Genomic DNA, 20,673 nt, shown 5'->3' with positions numbered 1-20,673 from the left:
TAAATACGATTGATGATGATGATGATGATGATGCACACAGTAAGCGCTCAATAAATACGATTGATGATGACGATAGGGCGGTCCCCGGGCCGTGGTCCCGCGGCAGGGAGGCCCGCCATCCGAGGCGGGCACCAATCAATCAATTGTATTTATTGAGCGCCTACTGTGTGCAGAGCGCGCAAGTCGCCGTCCGTCGGCGGGCCGTCTGCCGAGCCCGTCTCTGTGCGTTCCCCTGCAGATGCGGCAAGGAGCCTTCCTGGTGAACACGGCCCGGGGCGGGCTGGTGGACGAGAAGGCCCTGGCCCAGGCCCTCAGGGAAGGGCGGGTACGAGGCGCCGCGCTCGACGTGCACGAGTCCGAGCCGTTCAGGTGAGTGATGGAGCCCACTGTTGGGTAGGGACTGTCTCTATGTGATGCCAATTTGTACTTCCCAAGCGCTTAGTACAGTGCTCTGCACAGAGTAAGCGCTCAATAAATACGATTGATTGATTGATTGATTGATTGATGGGGCCGGGGACCACTCCCGCCCCGCCGTTGAGTGATCTGTCTGTGTATGACAGATTGCACAGATTTATTATCCATTCATTCATTCATCCACATTTATTGAGCGCTTACTATGCGCAAAGCACTGTTCTAAGCGCTGGGGGGGGATCCCTCTGCCCATCCGCCAAGCTAGCTCTCTTACCTCCTCCAGGAGGCCTTCCCAGACTGAGCCCCTTCCTTCCTCTCCCCCTCGTCCCCCTCTCCATCCCCCCCCATCTTACCTCCTTCCCTTCCCCACAGCACCTGTATATATGTATATATGGTTGTACATATTTATTACTCTATTTATTTTACTTGTACATTTCTATCCTATTTATTTTATTTTGTTGGTATGTTTGATTCTGTTCTCTGTCTCCCCCTTTTAGACTGTGAGCCCACTGTTGGGTAGGGACTGTCTCTATGTGTTGCCAACTTGTACTTCCCAAGCGCTTAGTACAGTGCTCTGAACATAGTAAGCGCTCAATAAATACGATTGACTGATTGATTGATTCCTCCCTTCAAGGCCCTGCTGAGAGCTCACCTCCTCCAGGAGGCCTTCCCACACTGAGCCCCTTCCTTCCTCTCCCCCTCGTCCCCCTCTCCATCCCCCCCATCTTACCTCCTTCCCTTCCCCACAGCACCTGTATATATGTATATATGTTTGTACATATTTATTACTCTATTTATTTATTTATTTTATTTGTACATATCTATTCTATTTATTTTATTTTGTTAGTATGTTTGGTTTTGTTCTCTGTCTCCCCCTTTTAGACTGTGAGTCCAGTGTTGGGTTAGGGACTGTCTCTAGATGTTGCCAATTTGTACTTCCCAAGCGCTTAGTACAGTGCTCTGCACATAGTAAGCGCTCAGTAAATACGATTGATGATGATGATGATGATACAAGGGGATCAGGTTGTCCCACGGGGGGCTCACAGTCTTAATCCCCATTTTACCAATGAGGTCACTGAGGCCCAGAGAAGTGAAGTGACTGGCCCAAAGTCACACGGCTGACAGTTGGCAGAGCCGGGATTCGAATCCATGACCTTTGACTCCAAAGCCCGGGCTCTTCCCACTGAGCCACGCCGCTTCTCTTATTACTCTTTATTTTACTTGTACATACTTACTGTCCTATATATTTTGTTAGTGATGTGCACTTAGCTTTCATTCTCTTTGCTCTGATAATTTTGACGCCTGGCTACTTGTTTTGTTTTGTTGTCTGTCTCCCCCTTCTAGACTGTGAGCCCGCTGTTGGGTAGGGACCGTCTCTACATGGCGCCGACTTGTACTTCCCAAGCGCTTAGTACAGTGCTCTGCACACAGTAAACGCTCAATAAATACGATTGAATGAATGAATCTATATCATCTATCTGTGTATGAAAGATTGCACAGATTTATTACTCTTTATTTTACTTGTACATACTATTCTATATATTTTGTTAATGATGTGCATTTAGCTTTCATTCTATTTATTCTGACGACTTGACACCTGTCCACATGTTTTGTTTTGTTGTCCGTCTCCCCCTACTAGACTGTGAACCCATACTTACTATTCTATATATTTTGTTAATGATGTGCATTTGATTGATGATGATGATGATGATGATTTAGCTTTCATTCTATTTATTCTGACAACTTGACACCTGTCCACATGTTTTGTTTTGTTGTCTGTCTCCCCCTTCTAGACTGTGAACCCGTTGTTGGGTAGGGACCGTCTCTATATGTTGCCAACTTGTACTTCCCAAGTGCTTAGTCCAGTGCTCTGCACACTGTAAGCGCTCAGTAAATACGACAATGAATGAATGAATCTATCTCTATCATCTATCTGTGTATGAAAGATTGCACCGATTTATTACTCTTTATTTTACTTGTACATACTTACTATTCTATATATTTTGTTAATGATGTGCATTTAGCTTTCATTCTATTTATTCTGACGACTTGACACCCGTGCACATGTTTTGTTTCGTTGTCCGTCTCCCTCTTCTAGACTGTGAACCCGTTGTTGGGTAGGGACCGGCTCTAGATGTCGCCAACTTGCACTTCCCAAGCGCTTAGTACAGTGCTCTGCACACAGAAAGCGCTCAATAAATACGACTGACTGAATGAATGAATCTATCTCTATCATCTATCTGTGTATGAAAGATTGCACCGATTTATTACTCTTTATTTTACTTGTACATACTTACTATTCTATATATTTTGTTAATGATGTGCCTTTAGCTTTCATTCTGTTTATTCTGACGACTTGACACCAGTGCACATGTTTTGTTCTGTTGTCTGTCTCCCCCTTCTAGACTGTGAACCCGTTGTTGGGTAGGGACCAGCTCTAGATGTCGCCGACTTGTACTTCCCAAGTGCTTAGTACAGTGCTCTGCACACAGTAAGCGCTCAATAAATACAATTGATTGATTGATTGATTGAATGATGGCTGGGACGCCAACCCCACCGGGGAGAGGAACCCTCCCCACTAGGCCCTGGGATGAGCTCACGAGCCGGTCACCTTCCATCCGCCGGGACGTGGCTCGCCAGATAATGTTTGGAAGGCGGTAGGAGGAGCGAAGTATTTAAGCAGCGTGGCTCAGTGGAAAGAGCCCGGGCTTTGGAGTCCGAGGTCATGGGTTCAAATCCCAGCCCCACCGTCAGCTGTGTGACTTGGGGCAAGTCACTTAACTTCTCTGGGCCTCAATTAATGTTTGGTTTTGTTCTCTGTCTCCCCCTTCTAGACTGTGAGCCCGCTGCTGGATAGGGACCATCTCTATATGTTGCCAACTCGTACTTCCCAAGCGCTTAGTACAGTGCTCTGCACACAGTAAGCGCTCAATAAATATGATTGGGGGAAAAAAAGTTACCTCATCTGTAAAATGGGGATTAATAGACTTTTAGACTGTGAGCCCACTGTTGGGTAGGGACTGCCTCTATATGTTGCCAACTTGTACTTCCCAAGCGCTTAGTACAGTGCTGTGCACACAGTAAGCGCTCAATAAATATGATTGGGGAAAAAAAAAGTTACCTCATCTGTAAAATGGGGATTAATAGACTTTTAGACTGTGAGCCCACTGTTGGGTAGGGACTGTCTCTATATGTTGCCAACTTGTACTTCCCAAGCGCTTAGTCCAGTGCTCTGCACACAGTAAGCGCTCAATAAATACGATTGATGATGATGATCAATAAAATAATAATAATTTTGGTATTTGTTAAGCGCTTACTATGTTCAAAGCACCGTTCTAAGCGCTGAGGGGGATACAAGGTGATCAGGTCGTCCCACGTGGGGCCTCACAGTCTTCATCCCCATTTTACAGTTGAGGTCACAGGGAAGTGAAGTGACTTGCCCAAAGTCACCCAGCTGACAATGGGCGGAGTCGGGATTTGAACCCATAACCTCCGACTGTTGGGTAGGGACTGTCTCTATATGTTGCCAATTTGTACTTCCCAAGCGCTTAGTACAGTGCTCTGCACATAGTAAGCGCTCAATAAATACGATTGATGATGACTCCAAAGCCCGGCCTCTTTTCCACTGAGCCACGCTGATTAAGACTGTGAGCCCCCCGTGGGGCAACCTGATCACCTTGTAACCTCCCCAGCGCTTACAACAGTGCTTTGCATGTAGAAAGCGCTTAATAAATGCTATTATTACTATTATTATTATAATTACTGGGGGCCGTGCACTATTTGGAAGCGCCTGGGAGCCTACGAGATGAGCAGCGACCCATTCCCCGCGCCCAAGGAGCTTGGACCCTCCCAGAGAGGAGGCAGACGAGAATATTTAGTAGCAGAGGAGTCAGAGAAATGGTCCATTAAAGAGCACATGCGCCAAAGTTATTAGAGAAGCAGCGTGGCTCAGTGGAAAGAGCCCGGGCTTTGGAGTCCGAAGTCATGGGTTCGAATTCCGACTCCACCGCACGTCAGCTGTGTGACTTCGGGCAAGTCGCTTCACTTCTCTGGGCCTCAGTTCCCTCATCTGTAAAATGGGGATTAAGGCTGTGAGCCCCACGTGAGACAACCTGATCACCCTGTCTCGTCCCCGGCGCTTAGAACAGTGCCTTGCACATAGTAAGCGCTTAACAAATGCCAATTATTATTATCATTATTAAATTGCAACGAGAGCGAGGGGACGGAGGCGGGAGAGTGGAGAGCGAGGGATGGCTACGAGCCGCGTGGCCTAGTGGGAAGATCACCAGTGGGAAGAGAAGCAGCGTGGCTCAGTGGGAAGAGCCCGGGCTTTGGAGTCAGAGGTCATGGGTTCAAATCCCGGCTCCGCCAATTGTCAGCTGTGTGACTTTGGGCAAGTCACACAGAGGTCATGACCTTTGACCCATGACCTTTTAGACTGTGAGCCCACTGTTGGGTAGGGACTGTCTCTATACGTTGCCAATTTGTACTTCCCAAGCGCTTAGTACAGTGCTCTGCACACAGTAAGCGCTCAATAGATACGATTGATGATAAAGTCACTTCACTTCTCTGGGCCTCAGTTCCCTCATCTGTAAAATGGAGATTAAGACTGTGAGCCCCCCGTGGGACAACCTGATCCCCTTGTAACCTCCCCAGCGCTTAGAACAGTGCTTTGCACATAGTAAGCGTTTAATAACTGCCATCACTATTATTATTATTATCACGGGCTTGGCAGCCGGAGGACGTGGATTCTGATCCCGATTCTGCCGCTCGTCTGCTGGGTGACGCTGGACAAGATGCTTAACTTCTCCGTGCCTCAGTTACCTCGTTTGTAAATCAATCAATCGTATTTATTGAGCGCTTACTGTGTGCAGAGCACTGGACTAAGCGCTTGGGAAGGACAAGTTGGCAACATATAGAGACGGTCCCTACCCAACAGTGGGCTCACATTCTAAAACTAAAACTAGAGAAGCAGTGTGGCACAGTGGAAAGAGCCCGGGCTTTGGAGTCAGAGGTCATGGGTTCAAATGCCGGCTCCGCCACTTGTCAGCTGTGTGACTTGGGGCAAGTCACTTCACTCCTCTGGGCCTCAGTTCCCTCATCTGGAAAATGGGGATTAAGTCTGTGAGCCCCACGTGGGACAGCTTGATTACCTTGTATGTTGCCAACTTGTACTTCCCAAGCGCTTACTACAGTGCTCTGCACACAGTAAGCGCTCAATAAATACGATTGATTGATTGATTGTATCTACCCCAGCACTTAGAACAGTGCTTGGCATATAGTAAGTGCTTAATAAATGCCATCATTAAACTGGAGATTAAGACTGGGAACCCCAGGTGGGACAGGGACTTTGTCCAACCTCATTACCTTGGATATACCCCAGCGCCTAGAACAGTGCGTGGCACATAGTAAGCGCTTAACAGATACCATAATCATTATTATTATTATTATTATTATTACACAGTTGGCTCGGGTGGAGCGAAGACAGAGGGTTGTGGAAGCACAGGAGATGTGGGGTGGATTGCCAATTTATACTTTCCAAGCGCTTAGTACAGTGCTCTGCATGCAGTAAGCGCTCAATAAATACGATTGAATGGATGAATGAATGAATGAAGCTGATAGTGAGGAGTTACTTATTATTACTCTATTTTACTTGTACATATTTATTCTACTTATTTTATTTTGTTAATATGTTTTGTTTTGTTGTCTGCCTCCCCCTTCTAGACTGTAAGCCCGCTGTTGGGTAGGGACCGTCTCTAGATGTTGCCAACTTGTACTTCCCAAGCGCTTAGTCCAGTGCTCTGCACACAGTAAGCGCTCAATAAATACGATTGAATGAATGAATGAATGAATGAAAGAGTTTTCTTTTTTTTTTTACCATGGAGAGACACGGGGAGATAGTGGAGGGTTTGGAGAGACCTTTTAGACTGTGAGCCCACTGTTGGGCAGGGACTGTCTCTATATGTTGCCAACTTGTACTTCCCAAGCGCTTAGTATAGTGCTCTGCACACACTAAGCGCTCAATAAATACGATTGATTGATTGATTGATTGAGAGGAGACATTCCTTCCTCTCCCCCTCGTCCCCCTCTCCATCCCCCCATCTTACCTCCTTCCCTTCCCCACAGCACCTGTATATATGGATATACGTTTGTACAGATTTATTACTCTATTTATTTATTCATTCATTTTACTTGTACCTATCTAGTCTATTTATTTTATTTTGTTAGTATGTTTGGTTTCGTTCTCTGTCTCCCCCTTTTAGACTGTGAGCCCCCTGTTGGGTAGGGACTGTCCCTATATGTTGCCAATTTGAACTTCCCAAGCGCTTAGTACAGCGCTCTGCACATAGTAAGCGCTCAGTAAATACGATTGATGATGATGATTTGGGACGAGTGACACTTTGGGTAGGGACTGTCTCTATATGTTGCCAATTTGTACTTCCCAAGCGCTTAGTACAGCGCTCTGCACATAGTAAGCGCTCAATAAATACGATTGATGATGATGATGATGATGATGATGACTGTGCTGGAAATCGGACAGGGGAAAGTCTGGGAACCTTCCTCTTGCCTGGGGGTGGTGGAGTGGGAGCTAGCTCTCTTCCTCCCTTCAAGGCCCTGCTGAGAGCTCACCTCCTCCAGGAGGCCTTCCCAGACTGAGCCCCTTCTTTCCTCTCCCCCTCGTCCCCCCTCCATCCCCCCGTCTTACCTCCTTCCCTTCCCCACAGCACCTGTATATATGTATACATGGTTGTACATATTTATTACTCTATTTATTTATTTATTTTACTTGTACATTTCTATCCTATTTATTTTATTTTGTTGGTATGTTTGGTTCTGTTCTCTGTCTCCCCCTTTTAGACTGTGAGCCCACTGTTGGGTAGGGACTGTCTCTATGTGTTGCCAATTTGTACTTCCCAAGCGCTTAGTCCAGTGCTCTGCACATAGTAAGCGCTCAATAAATACGATCGATTGAGGAGGGGGGAAACGGGGGTTAGCGGAAGAGGGCCGGCTCTTGGATCTCCTGCGAATCCTTCGTTCCCGCCTCTAGCTTTGCTCAGGGCCCGTTGAAGGACGCTCCCAACCTGATCTGCACGCCCCACACGGCATGGTACAGCGAGCAGGCCTCACTGGAGATGAGAGAGGCGGCCGCCACCGAGATCCGACGGGCCATCACAGGTACCCGGGAGGGGACCCTGCCCCAGGGGGACGGCGGGAGACCCTGCCGCGGGCGCGGGCCCACGGAAGGGGACACGGCCGGCCCCAAACCACCCACCCGGTCGACCGGATTCCCGTCCCTGGGGCCCCGGCGAACCCTGAGCCCGCAGTGGTGGCGGGTGGGACCGGTCCCTTTTTGATTCCTTCCTTCCCGGGCGCCCAATCCATCATCGTCGATCGTATTTATCGAGCGCTTACTGTGTGCAGAGCACTGTACTAAGCGCTTGGGAAGTACAAATTGGCAACATATAGGGACCGTCCCTGCCCAACAGTGGGCTCTTGGCCCTCCACCGTCACACTGGGCCCCTTTAGTGGGAGGACGTGGAGTTTTGGGTGAGCTCGTGGGTCGCCGCGATCTCCCGCCAGCCCGTGTCAGGGTGCGGGTGAAGGCGGCCCGTCCCCGGGTCGGGCCTCGTGGCCTCCGTCAATCAATCGATCAATCGTATTTATTGAGCGCTTACTATGTGCAGAGCACTGTACTAAGCGCTTGGGAAGTACAAATTGGCATCACATAGAGACAGTCCCTACCCAACAGTGGGCTCACAGTCTAAAAGGGGATCGCCACACGCCCCCATCAACCGGTCGCCTCACTCGCGGCGAGCCTCCGGGGCTGGGCCGGGAAGCTCGGGAGCCACGGCGGGAGCGCCCCTGCCCCCGGAGCCGGGATTCCCCGTGAACGGAAGCCTCCCCGATGGTTCCAGGTCGCATTCCCGAGAGCTTACGCAACTGCGTCAACAAAGAGTTCTTCGTCACCTCAGCGCCGTGGTCCGTCCTGGATCAGCAGGCCATTCACCCCGAGCTCAATGGTACCACGTACAGGTGAGGCCCGGGGCGGCCCGCCGCCACCGCTGCCGATGGCGTCGCGGACGGAAAGGGGAGCCAGGGGCGGGCCCCTCCATTTGCTCAGCGCTTAGCACGGCATCTGCCACGTAGTAAGCGCTCAACAAATACCACAGGTGTTATTAACATTGCATTAATTAATTAGATTAATATTAATCTAATTAATATTATTAGAGAAGCAGCGTGGCTCAGTGGAAAGAGCCCGGGCTCTGGAGTCAGAGGTCAGGGGGTTCCGAATCCCGGCTCCACCACAAGTCTGCTGCGTGACCTGGGGCAAGTCACTTAACTTCCCTGAGCCTCAGTTCCCTCATCTGTTAGACTGTGAGCCCACTGTTGGGTAGGGACCGTCTCTATATGTTGCCAATTTGTACTTCCCAAGCGCTTAGTACAGTGCTCTGCACATAGTAAGCGCTCAATAAATACGATTGATGATGATGACGATGTAAAAATAGGGATTAAGACTGTGAGCCCCACGTGGGACAACTTGATCATATTGTAGCCCACCCAGCGCTTAGAACAGTGCACATAGTAAGCGCTTAACAAATGCCATTATTATTATTATTATTATTATTTATTATTATTATTAGAGTCACCGATGAGCAAGACCCCGGGTTGGGGGCCGGTGAGCCCCCCGGCGGGGAGGGCAAGAAGGGGAAGGAGGGCCTGAAGGCCCCGTTCTTGGAGCAGGTGCGAAACGCTGGGTCTCGACCTCTCTTGGTGCCACAGACGGTGACCTCTGGGAATGGCGTTGGGGGGTCCCGGGGCCGCAGGGGCGCCGCTTCAGGCCGTCCATCTAGTCGGGCCCGGGTCACGGAGTCGGTCAGGCCCCGACCCGGGCCACGGCGGCGGCGGGAATGGGACGCCCCCGCAGCCGGGTGGGAAGGAGGCTTCGGCCATCTCCCCCCGCCGTCTCCACAGCCCCTCCAAACCCAGCACGGGGGGCCCCGCCTGAGACAGGAAGGCAGGGCCTGGGCGGGCGCGCCAATGCCCCACCTGCTCAGGAAGGCACCGAGTCTCTTCTCCAAGAAGCTGTGTGACTTCGGGCGAGTCACTTCTCTGGGCCTCAGTTCCCTCATCTGGAAAACGGGGGTTAAGACTGTGAGCCCCACGAGGGACAAGCTGATCACCTTGTATCCCCCCGCCCCAGTGCTTAGAACAGTGCTTTGCACATAGCAAGTGCTTAACAAATGCCGTTGTTATTATTATTATTAAGAACTAAGCAAGCTGAAGTCCGGGTGGGAGGATGCCGGGCCCCGGGGCGGGAGGCCGGCCGGGCTGGGGTCCGGGTGTAGGGTGCCGGGCCGTGCCCCCGGAGAGGGAGCAGGATTGACCGGCGGCCCGGATGGAGCGCGGACCGGCCGGCAGCGGGAAGCTTCCCGGGGCCCAGTCCCAAAGCAGCGGAGGGTGGGTCCGCACCCGTCCGCCGCACCTGGGGGACGGCTTTAATGGTGAAAGGCAAAGAAGATCCCCCCCAGACTCCCGACTTGAGGGTGCACATGGATGCCCTACATGCCCCCCGGGCAGCCTCGCCTCTCCACAGGCCTCACTCCCCCTCGGGTCCCACGTGCTCCAGGCCCGCCGCCCTCACCGCGGCTGCGGCTGCGGCCCACCCCGCAACCCCCGTCCTATCCCTCCCCACCTCCGCCCCGGGAAGCTTTTCCGGCCCGTTTGCCATTCCGTCCTCGCGCCGACTAGTGAGGGCAGCGCCCGAGGCGAGGAGAAGCAGCGGACTTGACGAGAGGCCCCATGCGGGGACATCACGGCCGGAGTGGCGAGCGGGGACTAGGGGACAGGAGGGCAGGGGAAGGTTTCCAGCACCGAGGCAGACCGAGCCGCCATCGCCACTGTGGAAAATGGGAGGGATCGACCCCTTCCTTCCTCCTCCTCCTCCTCCTCTTCTGGCCACCCAAGTCTGCTTTCTGTGCCTCTGTCTTCGCCCTGGCACGCCTTGCCCTCATCCTCCCTCTGACTCGGAAGTCTCCCCCTCCGCATCTGACAGTCCACTGCTCTCCCCCACCCTCAAAGCCCTCCTAAAACCCCATCTCCAAGCGCTTAGTACAGTGCTCTGCACATAGTAAGCGCTCAATAAATACGATTGATGATGATCTCCGTCAGGAAGCCTTCCCTGACTCACCTGTCTTCAGCCTACCCTATTTCCCCTCCTCACTGCGTCACCGCATTAGGAGGAAGCTCCTTGCAGGAAGGGGGGGTGTCTACTACTTAACTGTGCTCTCCGTGGCAGGCAATCAATCAATCAGTTGTATTTATTGAGCGCTTACTGTGTACAGAGCGCTGTAGTAAGCGCTCGGGAAGTACAAGTTGGCAACACATCCAGTGTTGCAATCCAGTGCCCCTGCACATGGATCCCTTTGTTGTATTTACTGAGCGTTTACTGCATGCATTGTTCAGCATGGCTCAGTGGAAAGAGCCCGGGCTTTGGAGTCAGAAGTCATGGGTTCAAATCCCGACCCTGCCAACTGTCAGCTGTGTGACTTTGGGGAAGTCACTTGGCTTCTCTGTGCCTCAGTTCCCTCAATCTGTAAAAATGGGGGTGAAAACTGTGAGCCCCCCCCATGGGACAACCTGATCACCTTGTAACCTCCCCAGTGCTTAGACCAGTGCTTCGCACATAGTAAGCACTTAGCAAATACCATTATTATTATTATTATTATTATTATTATTGTTAATTATTCAATAAGTGAGTTGGTAGGCACCAACCCCGCCCACCATGAGCTTCCAGTCTAGAGGGGGCTTTAAGCACTCCCATTGTAGGTGCTCACTAAGCGCCGTTGATGGATTGGCCCAGAGCTAAGCCCACATCTACCTCCAGTCCCTGAGGAGAGGAGGGAAGGGAGAAGTAAAGCAAGAAGCGAAGCCAAAAGCAGCGTGGCTCAGTGGAAAGAGCCCGGGCTTTGGAGTCAGAGGTCATGGGTTCGAATCCTGGCCCTGCCAACTGTCAGCTGTGTGACTTTGGGCAAGTCACTTGGCTTCTCTGTGCCTCAGTTCCCTCAATCTGTAAAAATGGGGGTGAAAACTGTGAGCCCCCCCATGGGACAACCTGATCACCTTGTAACCTCCCCAGCGCTTAGAACAGTGCTTCGCACATAGTAAGCACTTAACAAATACCATCATTATTAATTATTCAATAAGTGAGTTGGTAGGCGCCATCCCTGCCCACCACGAGCTTCCAGTCTAGGGGGGCTGTAAGCACTCCCGTTGTAGGCGCTCGCTAAGCCCAATTGGTGGATTGGCCCTAGAGTTAAGCCCACATCTACCTCCAGTCCCTGAGGAGAGGAGGGAAGGGAGGAGTAAAGCAAGAAGCGAAGCAAAAAGCAGGGTGGCTCAGTGGAAAGAGCCCGGGCTTTGGAGTCAGACGTCACGGGTCCAAATCCCGGCTCTGCCACTTAGCTGTGTGACTTTGGGCAAGTCACTTCACTTCTCTGGACCTCAGTTTCCTCATCTGTAAACTGGGGACGAAGACTGTGAGCCCCTCGTGGGACAACCTGATCACCTTGTAACCTCCCCAGCACTTAGAACAGTGCTTTGCACGTAGTAAGCGCTTAGCAAATGCCATCATTATTATTACTATTAATATTAAGGGAGGCAGCTCCATCAGGAAACAGCGTCAGGTGCAGTGTGTGCCCATTGGCATTGTTGTTTTTTTTTGCCCACATGGAATTGTTACCAGCTGCTCCCACCGGCCCCTCCCGATCCATCGGGCTCCAGCCGCAGGCCCAACTTGCCAAACGGGCCCAGCGCCGGAGAGAGGAGGCTAGCGGCAACCCGGGGACCATCCCGACCCATCTAATATCCCGGCACCGCAGGGATCGGGTGGTTGGGGGGGAAGTGTCCGCTTCGGGAAGCTCCCGGCGCACCTTTTCCCAACCACAGTTGTGGGGTCGGTGAGTTTTTTGGTCCCGCGCCGGGCAGGCTGCCAACAAGAAAGCCAAGACGGGAGGCGGCGGGATCCAGGTAAGCGTGTTGTTGCTCTCTCCGTTGCTGAAACTCGCTCTTTTTCTTCCCGTTGTCCCAGATACCCCCCGGGCATAGTGAGCGTGGCCCCGGGCGGCCTCCCCGGGGCGGCCGTGGAGGGCCTCATCGCCGGAGGGATCCCGGTCCCTCACAGCCTCCCCCCGCCGGTCACCCACCCGTCCCGGGCCCCCTCTCCCAACCAGCCCAGCAAGCACGGCGACGGCAGAGACCACCCGGGCGAGCAGTAGCGGCCGGACGCCGCCCGCCCAGGACGTGCCAGTGCCCTCGGGACCAAAAGACACTGACCGAAGCCAGCAAAAGACTCGAAAAGGGGACCGGGGGGGAGGCGGCCTCCACGCCGCAGCGCTCCGACCGCCACGGGGGAGCCCGACGGTAGCCCCGGGCCCCTGGTGGACTGGCGTCGGCTCCGTTCGCGGGCATCTCATCGCCAGGACGGAGCTTTCCCCTCCCCTAGCAGCCCTCCGACTGGGAAACACAGCCTGAGGGCTCCCATTTTGGGGTGGGGGGTGGCGGGAAGGGAAGGGACCCACCTCCTCCACCCAGCCTGGGTCCCTTTCCCGATCCAGGAGGCCTTCCTGCCCGAGACGTGGCGGGAGACGCAAGGGCCCTCCGGACAGGGAACTAGCTTTCACCTCCGTCCATCCATCCGTCGGGAGAACGGGCCCACTGCCGGGGCTCGGGGAAGGAGGCGGGTGTCGGCCGGCAGCTCCGAAGCAACTGTGCCCTCTGACGATGCAAAAAAAAAAAAGTATTAAATTTCACAAGCTGTTTGTACTCAAATATATTTTCTCAGTTTCAGATCCTCCGCTATTTTATTGAGTGGAAAACCTTGAGCCGAAGAGGTTCGAGAAGAATGTTGCATTTCCTTATGTCTCAGGAAACACTTTTTGTGGTAACTTGTCAGATTGTCTACGAACAAAACCCACTTTTCTAGACATTGATAACGTCTTCTTTTCTTCACGTGGTGTTTTATACGAGAATCCTTCAGGCGCGCTCCTCTCCAGGTGCGCCCGATTTTCACAAACCCGGGAGATTTCTACCAGCAGCTCGGCTCGCTCCGCGCTCCGGGCCCCGGCCGGCCGGCCGCCCGCTTGGCGAGGCGGCCCGTCGGGTCCGGCCCCGATCCCGGGACGACAACCTTCAGGGCTCGCGGACGTGTGTTTCGGTTCGGTGTGCGCGTTACCGTTAACTGTATGTTTATTGTAAAAACGGACATTTAGCGTTCAGTGCAGTTTTCAATAAAAAGCGATCAAAACTTGCCCAGTCCCGGAGTCCGAGGCCCTTCGACGGGCGTGGGCCATCGGCCCTGGGGGCGGTCCGGCAGACCCGGAGGGGAGGCGGACAGGGCTTCTCTGAGGGATGGCAGTCGTCTGCTGCTGCTTCTTGGTAATTTTGCCAGTCTTGACTGACGGGAGAGACGGATTCAGGTTAAAGGAGAGAAGCCGTGATTGCAGACCAACCCCCTGAAGATGAGCTGGGGGGTGACGGCATGAGCAGAGGGGCAGAATCAGTCTCCCGCCTTTGACCAAGGCGCCCCGAGCCCCATCAGCGGGAGCCCCACGGCTCAGACGGGCCCGTCACGGGGCTCCGGTCCAACGCGTCTGTCGAGACGCCGCGCGCCTTGCGGGGCCCGGGCTCGCGAGGGGCAATTCCACGTTGTCCCGCGAAAGGCTCGGGGGAAAAAACGGAGTGACGGGGTGCTCCTGGCTCTTGCTCTTCACGAGTTGAGGAAGGTTGGATTACGCGACCCCAGACTAGGAGGATGCCACGATTCCACCCGGTCGACCCCAACTCACCTGAGGAATGAAGTCGACTGAGGGGGCTTTGTCCGAGGCCTGCCCCAGGCCCCATTACCCTCTTCTAAAAACAGTGCAAGACTCTCCTGCTTGGGACGTACAGCCAAGGAGGTGGCGAACGCTGGCCGCCCGGGGCCATTCTCCACTCACAACCAGCCGGGGAAGTGGTTACGATCCACTGCCACTGAAAACCGCTTCTGCCGGCTTATTACAAGCATGCTCTCAATCGCTGGTATTTATTGACTGCTCACTGGATGCGGAGAACGATACTAAGCTCCGGGGAGAGTGCACTACAACAGAGCCGGTTCCTGTCCTCGACCAGGTGAGGCCGTGCCGTAAAACGGCAAGTAGCCAGCAGCGTGGAAAACCGGCAGGCCCCCAAACACCCTACTGAAAAGACCCCAGCAGTGGCCATCTCCCTTTTCCCCGGAAACCCGCCAACGGTGGGGATTCTCCATACACCCGGGCACGTCCCAGATTGAGAGAGTGGGGGGAGACGTACACACATACAAGAAAAAAAAACACGCGTGCACGCGCTGAGCAACACCGAGGGTCGGGGGTCCGGGGGGCAGTTGAGGGTAGGGGAAAAAAATGGCAAACTTTGCACAGCACATTAGTATTTCTATATTTTTGGTGTATGGCCACCAAGACCTAGGAGTTGTGTACATTTCAATACCATCTAAGCAGCATTTGGAAGAAAAAGCAGCAAATTCCTTGGGGTTTTCACAGCCTTAAACTACCGGGGGGCGGGGAGTGGGGGGGGTCGGGGCAAGAGAGATTTCTGGTGGGATTCTTCCCCAACTTGAGTTTCCAAAGTCTGGCAGCGCAAGGCGAGGCTCTCCCCGCCACCCTCCCCGGACCCGGGGGGGCAGGGCAACGACAGCAGCAGCAGCAGCAGAGCTCAGCGGGCGGGTGGGCGAGCGGGCGGGCGGGCGGGTGGGCGTCCCGCCGGGCTTTCTTTCGGGCTCCCGAGGGAACCCATCTTCACCCAACCCGGATGGCACGGCTGATGCGGCCGGGCAGTCGTTTATCGAGGTCTTTCCACCGAAGGACGGACTCTGAGCGGACACTTAAAGGAACACTTACAAGAACGACCACAGCAAATCCACATGCAAGCAGTTCTCCGTCCAGGAAACCCCGGCGCACGGCGCGTGGCTCGGACCGCCGCCCCCGTCTCCCCACCCCAGGGCGGGCTGGGAAGCCCGGCGGGACCCTCGTGGGGGGATGACGTGACCCCGGGGGGCCGCCTTGGTTCCAGCCCCTGCCGAGGGCCCGTGGAAGCCGGAGGAGACCCCACGCTCGGCCACTCCGCGCCGCGTGCCTGGGAGAGGGGATATCCCTGGCCGAGCGTGGGGGCGGCCCGCCGCCCGATGTCTTACCGGGGGTCTTCCCGGGCCTCGCGGGGCCCCTTCCAGCCGGGAGACCCACCCGGAGGCTGCCTCACGCCGGGCTCCGGCTGAGGGGCTGGCCGGGAACGGGAATTTAGCTTCACTCGGTTTTTTCCACACCGACGATCGGAAATCCCAGGAGAGACAGACACGGAAAAAAAGGCTGAGTTTCTAGTGGGGAGAGGCCGAGGAAGCGGAAGAGGGAGAGGCCTCAGGAAACAGGACAGGCGTCCTGCGGCGGTTCACACGAGGAATTTGGCTTTCCTTCCACAGTCTGATCCGTGAGGGGCACGGCGGGAACTAAATGAATCCGACACCGAGCGTGCTTCCGGCGAGGGCACGCTCTGTGCCCCCAGAGCGCCAGCCGGGCCGGCCCTCGGGCCAGGCGTGGCCAGAGGCCAGCGAGCCTCCCGGGCCGGCGGTGCCAATCCCGCACCGGCCGGCACGCCGGGCCGTCCCGGGGAAGGTGGGGGTCTCTCTCACTGCACGGGGAGGAGCGTCTGGGGCTCCCCGGGGGCACGCACTCACTCGCACTCACGCCCCCGCACGCGCACGCACACGGAGCCACATGCAGGACATTTATAGACAGATTTACAGTTCCCGAGAGAAAAAACCAAGTGTTCTGTCTGGATAATAAAATTAGCTTTTTACAAACTCTAGTCCACCCAAGCGCTCTCGCCACCACCGACGACTTCCCCTCCCTCCCCTCTCCACCATCTCCGCACCCGGCGGCGGCGGCGGCGGCGGAGGGGGGAGCGGAGGGGGGCAGCGAGCGCCCAGAAGACCCGTGGGGCCGGGCGCCGCGAGGCCGAGTCCGTCCCGGGGCGCGCGCGGCTCCGCGGTGGCGGCGCGACTCGGGCTCCTCTGGACAGCACCGGGCCCCGGCCGGCCCTGGCCCGCCGCGGCCCCTCACTCGTCCTCGTCGTCCTCGTCGTCCTCGCCGTCCGACAGGGCGGTGCAGGGCCGGATCTGGCGGTAGCGGTCCAGCCACTTCTCCACCATCTGCGTGACCAAGGGGTGGTTCCGGCGCCGCGAGCTCTTCTGCATGGCCACGAGCACGCCGCCTTCCGTGACGCAGCAGTCCAGCCAGTCCCGCAGCAGCTTCTCCTGCTGCTCCTCGTTCCCGACCTGCCGGGGAGAGGGGGAGACGCGCTCCCATCGGTGCCCGCCGACGGGGGCCCGGGCGCGCTAAACTCCCCCGCGGAGGGAAATACGGTGGCAGCTGCCCGGCCCGTCCGCCCGCCTGGGGTCTCGGCGGCCTGGCCGGCGGCTTTCCTACCGGGTGCGTGCCAGATCGTAAGCTCCTTGAGGGCGGGGGATTGTGAGGGGGGTTATGTTGCCAACTTGGACTTCCCAAGCGCTTAGTCCAGTGCTCCGCACACAGGAAGCGCTCAGTAAATACGATGGATTGAATGAATGAATGAACGCGGGCAGGGGGCTAAGGCGTTCGCCCGAGGAGGGCTCCGCACAAGATGGGCTTTCAAGCGCTTCCCTTGGCCGACGGGGCGACCGCTGCCATGGCGATATTTTCTGCATGGGGCAGGGCGGAAGCCAGATCGGTCCTGGGGGTTTGGCTACGGGGCGCCTGGGGTCGGGTGGCCCCAACGAGCTCCCGGTTAGCCTCCGACACACGCTGCGCGGAGCAGCGGGCTAGGTGCCGGGATCCGGGATGGGGCAGCCCGGGCTGGGAGGAAGAGGCCCGGAGCCGACAGGACCGACCCCCCGCTCCCTTCTTCGACGGGGGCTGTGCTCTCCCCCACCCCTCTAAGCGGCGCTCGGGAAATCCCTCCTTATGATGATGATGATGGCATTTATTAAACGCTTACTATGTGCAAAGCACTGTTCTAAGCGCTGGGGAGGTTACAAGGTGATCAGGTTGCCCCACGGGGGGCTCACAGTCTTACAGATGAGGTAACTGAGGCCCAGAGAAGTGAAGTGACTTGCCCAAAGTCACCCAGCTGACAATTGGCGGAGCCGGGATTTGAACCCGTGACCTCTGACTCCAAAGCCCGGGCTCTTTCCACTGAGCCACGCTGCTTCCTTATGGAGTCTGGAGTCGACTGAGAGCTCACCTCCTCCAAGAGGCCTTCCCATTCAATCGTATTTATTGAGTGCTTACTGTGTGCCGAGCACTGGACTAAGCGCTTGGGAAGTCCAAGTTGGCAATATGTAAAGACGGTCCCTACCCAACAGCGGGCTCACAGTCTAGAAGACTTTCCCAAAACTGTCCCCTTTTTCCTCTCCTCCTCCCCATCCCCCTGGCCCTACCTCCTTCCCCTCCCCATAGCACTTGAGAAGCAGCGTGGCTCAGTGGAAAGAGCCCGGGCTTTGGAGTCAGACGTCATGGGTTCGAATCCCGACTCTGCCACATGTCTGCTGTGTGACCTTGGGCAAGTCACTTCACTTCCCTGAGCCTCAGTGACCTCACCTGTAAAATGGGGATGAAGACTGTGAGACCCACGGGGGACAACTTGATCACCTTGTATGCCCCTCAGCGCTTAGAAAAGTGCTCTGCACATAATAAGTGCTTAACAAATATCCATCATTATTCAGTGCTTAGAACAGTGCTTTGCACATACTAAGCGCTTAATAAATGCCATTATTATTATTACAGTTATGACTATTTTACTTTTACATATTTACTATTCTATTTTGTTAATGATGTGCATCTAGCTTTAATTCTATTTGTTCTGACGACTTTGACACCTGTCTCCATGTTTTGTTTTGTTGTCTGTCACCCCCTTCTAGGCTGTGAGCCCGCTGTTGGGTAGGGACTGTCTCTATATGTTGCCGACTTGTATTCATTCATTCAATCATATTTATTCATTCATTCATTCGTATTTATTGAGTGCTTACTGTGTGCAGGGCACTGTACTATGCGCTTGGGAAGTCCAAGTTGGCAACATATAGAGACGGTCCCTACCCAACAGCAGGCTCACAGTCTAGAAGGGGGAGCTTGTACTTCCCAAGCGCTTAGTCCAGTGCTCTGCACACAGTAAGTGCTCAATATGATTGAATGAATGAATGAATGAATGAATGGATTTTACTCTTTCTCCCATTCTGAATAGAAGCCGGCTAGGACAATTTGGACTCTCGACCCCGGTGGATGGAAGGGGGTGAGAAATGGGGACGGAGGGTGGGGTGGTGCAGCAGGATGGGGAGGAGGGAAGGAGGGAAGGAGGGGAGGAGGAGAGGAGGGGAGGAGGGAAGGAGGAGAGGAGGGATGGAGGAGAGGAGGGAAGGAGGAGAGGAGGGAAGGAGGAGAGGAAAGGAAGAGGGGAGGAGGGAAGGAGGGGAGGAAGGGAAGGAGGGGAGGAAAGGAAGGAGGGGAGGAAGGGAACCAGGAGGGAAGGAAGGGAGGAAAGGAAGAGGGGAGGAGGGGAGGGGGGAAGGAGGGGAGGAGGGGAGGAAGGGGAGGAGGGGAGGAAGGGAAGGAGGGGAGGAGGGAAGGAGGAGAGGAAAGGAAGAGGGGAGGAGGGGAGGAAGGGAAGGAGGGGAGGAAAGGAAGGAGGGGAGGAAGGGAATGAGGAGGGAAGGAAGGGAGGAAAGGAAGAGGGGAGGAGGGGAGGGGGGAAGGAGGGGAGGAGGGGAGGAAGGGGAGGAGGGGAAGGAGGGGAGTTGGGGAGGAGGGGAGGAAGGGAAGGAGGGGAGGAAGGGAAGGAAGGGAAGGAGGGGAGATGGGGAGGAGGGGAGGAAGGGAAGGAGGGGAGGAAGGGAAGGAAGGGAAGGAGGGGAGATGGAGGGGAGGAAGGGAGGAAGGGAAGGAGGGGAGGAAGGGAAGGAAGGAAGAGGGGAGGAGGGGAGGAAGGGAAGGAGGGGAGGAGGGAAGGAGGGGAGGAGGGGAGGAAGGGAAGGAGGGGAGGAAGGGAGGAAAGGAAGAAGGGAAGAGGGAAGGAGGGGAGGAGGGGAGCAGCCCGACGGGCCCCCGTCCGGCACCTCAGGAGCGTGTTCCGGAGCGAGGGATTCGGGGGGCGGCCCGGCCCGGCCCCTCACCTCCTGAGCGGAGAGGAAGTGGATGTGCAGCAGCTTGCGCTCGCTATCCACCAGGGGCAGGAAAGTGATGGTGACGTCATCGTCGGTGTTGAGGTGCGCGCCCGCCCCGCGGTGCCCGTAGCCGTCGTTCTCCATGGCGACCAGGGCCGAGAAGTGGCCCCGCGTGTAGCCCAACGCGATGGGGCTTTTCCAACAGAAACTCTGCTCCCACAGCAGCGGCAGGTAGACGCCTGGCAACCCACGGGAGAACGGCAGGGGGTCAGGGGAGATGGACCCCATCGGGGAGGAGAGGGGGAATCCCATTCACCTCCCCATCTCGCCGGCGGCATCGCACGACCACCGCCGCCCTCCCCGCCTCACGAGTCCGCGACTGTGGCAGCACGTTGACCGCCCCCATCCTCCTCATGTCACAAGTTCACAACCGTGGCATGTCACGCCACCACCACCGCCCTCCGCGCCCCACAAACCTGCATCTCTCTCGAATTCGGGCACCAGATTCCCCAGGTTCTTCCCTTCCTTCCCAACATCTCCGGCCCCTGCCCCTTTTCCCCTGGCCAAGCTGCTCCCACAATGGTCCAGGCCCCCTCTCCCCCCAACAACTATTGCATCCTCCTCCTCGCTGAGTTCCCTACCTTCGGACCTCTCCCCTCTCTAGTTCACGTTTCGCTCTCCTGCCCACATCATTCTCCTAAAACACCATCCCGCACGACTTGACACCTGTCCACCTGTTCTGATTTGTTGTCCGTCTCCCCCTTCTAGACTGTGAGCCCGTTGTTGGGTAGGGACGGCATGAGCCGGCTAATTGAGAACTCAGTCTCAGTGTGGCGCCCAGTGAAAAAAGAAATATAAATATTCTTAGAGGACACAGACTGGGAACCCACCGGTCTGAACAGCACTGGATGTGCATCTAGCTTTATTTCTATTTGTTCTGACGACTTGACACCCGTCCACATGTTTTGTTTTGTTGTCCGTCTCCCCCTTCTAGACTGTGAGTCCGTTGTTGGGTAGGGACCGGCTCTATGTGTTGCCAGCTTGGA

General features: G+C 55.3%; 2 protein-coding genes across 2 annotated transcripts in view; one reads left to right on the top strand and one right to left on the bottom strand.

Moving 5' to 3' along the window:
- The window catches only part of CTBP2 (C-terminal binding protein 2), a 43,962-nt gene extending 30,245 nt beyond the window's left edge, over positions 1-13,717 (top strand). The window contains exons 6-9 of the mRNA XM_038743773.1: positions 239-369; positions 7,460-7,587; positions 8,328-8,445; positions 12,500-13,717. Of these exons, the coding sequence (XP_038599701.1) occupies positions 239-369; positions 7,460-7,587; positions 8,328-8,445; positions 12,500-12,686 (564 nt within the window). The 3' untranslated portion in view covers positions 12,687-13,717. The remainder of the gene's footprint in view (positions 1-238; positions 370-7,459; positions 7,588-8,327; positions 8,446-12,499) is intronic.
- A 1,123-nt stretch (positions 13,718-14,840) lies between these two features.
- The window catches only part of ZRANB1 (zinc finger RANBP2-type containing 1), a 48,857-nt gene continuing 43,024 nt past the window's right edge, over positions 14,841-20,673 (bottom strand). Inside the window, exons 8-9 of the mRNA XM_038743772.1 lie at positions 19,637-19,866; positions 14,841-16,771 (exon numbers count right to left, since the gene is read on the bottom strand). Of these exons, the coding sequence (XP_038599700.1) occupies positions 16,553-16,771; positions 19,637-19,866 (449 nt within the window). The 3' untranslated portion in view covers positions 14,841-16,552. The remainder of the gene's footprint in view (positions 16,772-19,636; positions 19,867-20,673) is intronic.

This window comes from Tachyglossus aculeatus, chromosome 3 (assembly GCF_015852505.1).
Source record: "Tachyglossus aculeatus isolate mTacAcu1 chromosome 3, mTacAcu1.pri, whole genome shotgun sequence".
Taxonomy (NCBI): domain Eukaryota; kingdom Metazoa; phylum Chordata; class Mammalia; order Monotremata; family Tachyglossidae; genus Tachyglossus; species Tachyglossus aculeatus.
Note: the sequence above shows the minus strand (reverse complement) of the source record. Positions and strands in the feature narration are given on the sequence as shown.